Source organism: Bombus bifarius, unplaced genomic scaffold (assembly GCF_011952205.1).
Source record: "Bombus bifarius isolate JDL3187 unplaced genomic scaffold, Bbif_JDL3187 scf7180000007995_frag, whole genome shotgun sequence".
NCBI classification, from domain to species: Eukaryota; Metazoa; Arthropoda; class Insecta; order Hymenoptera; family Apidae; genus Bombus; species Bombus bifarius.
Genome location: NW_022884375.1, coordinates 12,666 through 16,675, shown reverse-complemented (window position 1 = coordinate 16,675; position 4,010 = coordinate 12,666). Strand labels below are relative to the sequence as shown.

The 4,010-nt window shown below is 62.1% G+C and overlaps 1 protein-coding gene across 1 annotated transcript; it reads left to right on the top strand.

The window, feature by feature from the left end:
* The first annotated feature begins 754 nt into the window (after nucleotides 1-754).
* On the top strand, nucleotides 755-1,192 carry LOC117205850. Its single transcript, XM_033444621.1, has one exon. The coding sequence runs from the start codon at nucleotides 755-757 to the stop codon at nucleotides 1,190-1,192; it is 438 nt and encodes a 145-aa protein (XP_033300512.1).
* Nucleotides 1,193-4,010: the final 2,818 nt, after the last annotated feature.

The following is a 4,010-nucleotide window of genomic DNA, read 5'->3' as shown; positions in this document are numbered from 1 at the left end:
TCGGCATCAACACGATGAGGATGCGGAAGACCATCACCGGAGGTGTCATCTTAGAGGTCCCTGAGGACCAGGGAAGGGAGAAGGCCGCAGCGCTCGCAGCACAGCTGACGCGGGCTCTGGACCCGAACGAGGTCCGCGTGGCGACCCCCTTCCGAGCCGCGGAGGTAAGGGTGTCCCTGATAGACATAGCGGCCACCAAGGTGGAAATCCAGAACACCCTGGCGAGGGAGAGCGGCTGCAAGCCGGAGGACATCCGGCTGGGAGAAATCCGCCCCGCCCGGAACGGACTTGGCACCGTATGGATACGAGGCCCTGCCAGTGCAGTGAGGAAACTGGCCCAGGCTGGAAAGGTCGCCATAGGCTGGTCGACGGCGAAGGTCGAAGCCATCGAACGGAGACCGTTACAGTGCTACAGGTGCCTTGGGATAGGACACACGGGGAAGACCTGCACCGCCAAGGAGGACAAGGGGCACCTGTGCTTCAGATGCGGCGAACCAGGGCACCAGGCGAGAGCATGCACTACTGCGAGCCCGAAATGCCTGCTCTGCGAGGCGCTTGGAGCACCGTCGGTGCACAGGATGGGGGGACCGGCCTGCGCCCCCTCGAAGAAAGGAACGAAAGGAGCCGCCCGCGGATCCACGGCTGCAAGAGGCAGCGAGAAAGGCTCCTCGTCGCAAAGCGACCCTAAGCCCGCGAACAAGGAGGTAGGCGCGGAGGAAGCCACAAACAAGGAAAGAACACTAAAGAACTGAGAATGCGCATCCTCCAGACTAACCTGGGAAGGTCAAGGCGAGCACAAGACCTGCTCCACCAAACCATCCGGGAGAGCACGGTCGCCCTAGCGGTGGTGGCGGAACCATACAGAGTACTGGATGCCCCGGAGTGGGTCGGAGACACGGACGGAATGGTTGCCGTCACCTGGACATCAACGCCCGGGGCGTTCGCCCACGGAGCCCTGCTGGAACGCGGCAACGGGTACGCCGCGGTCGAGTGGGCAGGGATGATGGTGGTGGGGGTGTACGTGTCACCTAACAGCGGACGGGCAGCGTTCGAAGAATTCCTAGACGGAGTTGGCGACTGCGTCAGGCGACGACTCCCCCAACAAGTGCTCGTCCTGGGAGACTTCAACGCGCACTCCACGGTATGGGGGAACGCCAGGACCAACGCGCGCGACCGCACGCTATCATACTGAGCCGCGGGACTTGGACTTCTGTTAGTGAACAGGGGCTCGACCAGTACCTGCGTGACGTGCAGGGGGAGCTCCATTGTTGACATAACATGGGCCTCCCCCGAGGCATTCAGGCGGATCTCAGGCTGGAGAGTGGCCGAAGGGGTCGAGACGCTGTCAGACCACCTCTACATATTCATGGAGGTGGACGCACCTGGACCTGGAATGCCGACGACAAACGACGGGCGCGGCCCGCCGAGGGGGAGACACGCGCACCCACCACCTAGATGGAAAATAAAGGAGAGGAATGAAGATCTACTCCGGGCGGCTGCTTTAGCAACAGCTTGGAGCTGGGAGGCCTCGACAACGACGACCGAAGCAGACGTGAAAGAGGAGGCCGAAAACCTCCGCCAAGCCATGACTGCAATCTGCGACGCATCCATGCCACGAGCCACACCGGGCACGGTGCGAAGCAGAGCAGTTTACTGGTGGAACCCCGACATCGCGGAACTGAGGACGAGATGTGTCCGGGCCCGAAGACAGTACCTAAGGGCCCGCCGCTGGCGACGACGCGACGAAGAAGAAGTCTCCTTGCGCTACCGGACGTACCGCGCGCTACGGCGCTCGCTGCAAAGGGAAATTAAAAAAGCGAAGGACCGTGCCTGGTCCGAACTGGTCGAAACAGTCGAGTCGGACCCATGGGGGAGGCCATACAGGACGGTGACACAGAAACTACGCGCGAAGGGCCCCCTGACAACGGCGGAAATGGAGCCTGCGCTGCTGACGCGGATCACCGGAACGCTCTTTCCCCCACAAGAAAACAGAGCGGCGGAACGGCCACGGGAAACGACACGACCGCTGGAATGGAGGGACGACTGGGAAGTCACGGAGGAGGAGATATGGGAGGCAACCAGAAGAATGACCGCCCGCAACGTGGCACCGGGCCCGGACAGAATCCCTGGCCGGATCTGGGGGGAAGTGATGGGGGTCATGGCCCCCAGACTCCGGCACCTCTTCACAAGATGCCTGAGGGAGGGAGTCTACCCCCGGGCGTGGCGGACGGCGAGGCTGGTCCTGCTCCATAAAGAGGGCCGACCGACGACCTCGCCGTCAGCGTACCGGCCGATATGCCTACTGGACGAGGTCGGCAAACTACTCGAGAGGGTAGTCGCCGCCCGCTTGGAACGACACATAGCGGGCCAAGTGCCAGGTTTGCACGAAAGCCAGTACGGCTTCCGGAAGGGGCGCTCGACGATTGACGCGGTCAGACGCGTACGAGCGATTGCGGAGGACATGGTCTCCCGGAAAGGCGTGGCGCTGGCGGTTTCCCTGGACATCGTCAACGCGTTCAACACCATGCCATGGGACAGGATAGTGACGGCTCTGGAGCACTTCGAGGTTCCCAGCTACCTCGTCCGATTGATCCGAGCCTACCTCGACGACAGGTGGGTGTGTTACACCAGTAAGGAAGGAGAGTAAAAGCGATCCGTCGAGCGTGGCGTCCCGCAGGGCTCGGTGCTGGGCCCCATACTATGGAACGTTGCGTACGACGAGGTACTACGATGCCCGCTACCCCCAGGCGCGGCCATAATATGCTATGCGGACGACACCCTAATCCTGGTCGAGGGTCGTGGCTGGCACGAGACGCTGCGCATTAGCGGAATCGCAACGGCCTGTGCGATCCGTGCCGTGAACGAACTGGGCCTGAGAGTCTCCCCTGCTAAGTCGGAGGCCACCTGGTTCTTTGACAGGAAGAGGCGAGGGACACCACCGCCCGGCCTATGCATAAACATGGCAGGTAAAACCGTCCGGGTGGGATCACAGATGAAGTATCTGGGACTCACCATCGACAGCCAGTGGACGTTCGAGCCGCACTTCGACTCACTGATCCCGAAGGTGTCAGCGGCTGCCAATGCCCTGTGCGGCCTACTACCGAACATCGGCGGGGCCGGAGACGCGGTGCGCCGACTTTACGAGGGCGTCGTTCGGTCACGAGTGATGTACGGGGCCCCAGTATGGGCGGACGACCTGATGGCAAGCCGTCGCAGCATTCTGCTCCTGAGAAGGCTGCACAGAGTGACCGCCATCAGAATCATTAGGGGATACCGGACGGTGTCTCACGCGTCGGCGTCCACCCTAGCCGCGTCCCCCCCGTGGGAACTGCGGGCGCTGGCGCTCAGAAAGAAATACACCCGCCGGAGAGAATGGCACCCGGGAGAAGACCCCACCGAGCAGGCGGCTCCAAACGACACAGGAACCGCCGAGGAGGACACATGGAACCTGTGGCGATCCCAACTGATCAACGGGAGAAGCGAACACCGAGGCGCGGATGCGGTCCTACCAAACTGGGAGGCATGGAGGAGCCGCCACGGCCTCCCACTCACATTCAGGATGACACAAGTACTCACCGGACACGGCGTGTTCGGCGAGTTCCTGAAGAGAATAAGGCGAGAGACGACAGACATCTGCCACCACTGCGGAGAGGGCAGGGACACAGCGCAGCACACCCTGGAGCTCTGTCCGGCGTGGGAGCTGCCCCGCTACACCCTGCGGCACGCCATAGGAGAAACGTTGACCCCCTCAGCGATTGTGGAAGCGATGTTGAGAGGGTCACAGGAATACAAGGCCGTCCGCCTCTTCTGCGAGCGAGTTATGCTCGCGAAGGAGTGAGCGGAAAGGGAGAGAAAAAAAACTCTCACCCCTGCAGGATAAGACGATGGAGAAGGATGGCAGTCAGATGACCCAGAGCCGCCTCGCCACCACCCCAACGGACTACGACCAGAAGAAGTGACAGCGCTAGGGACAACGACCTCCCCCTAACGCCTACTCAATAGCCGGCTCG

Excerpts from the sequence above, each read along its gene's own strand:
- LOC117205850 (XM_033444621.1), top strand. The coding sequence starts at position 755 with ATGCGCATCCTCCAGACTAACCTGGGAAGGTCAAGGCGAGCACAAGAC.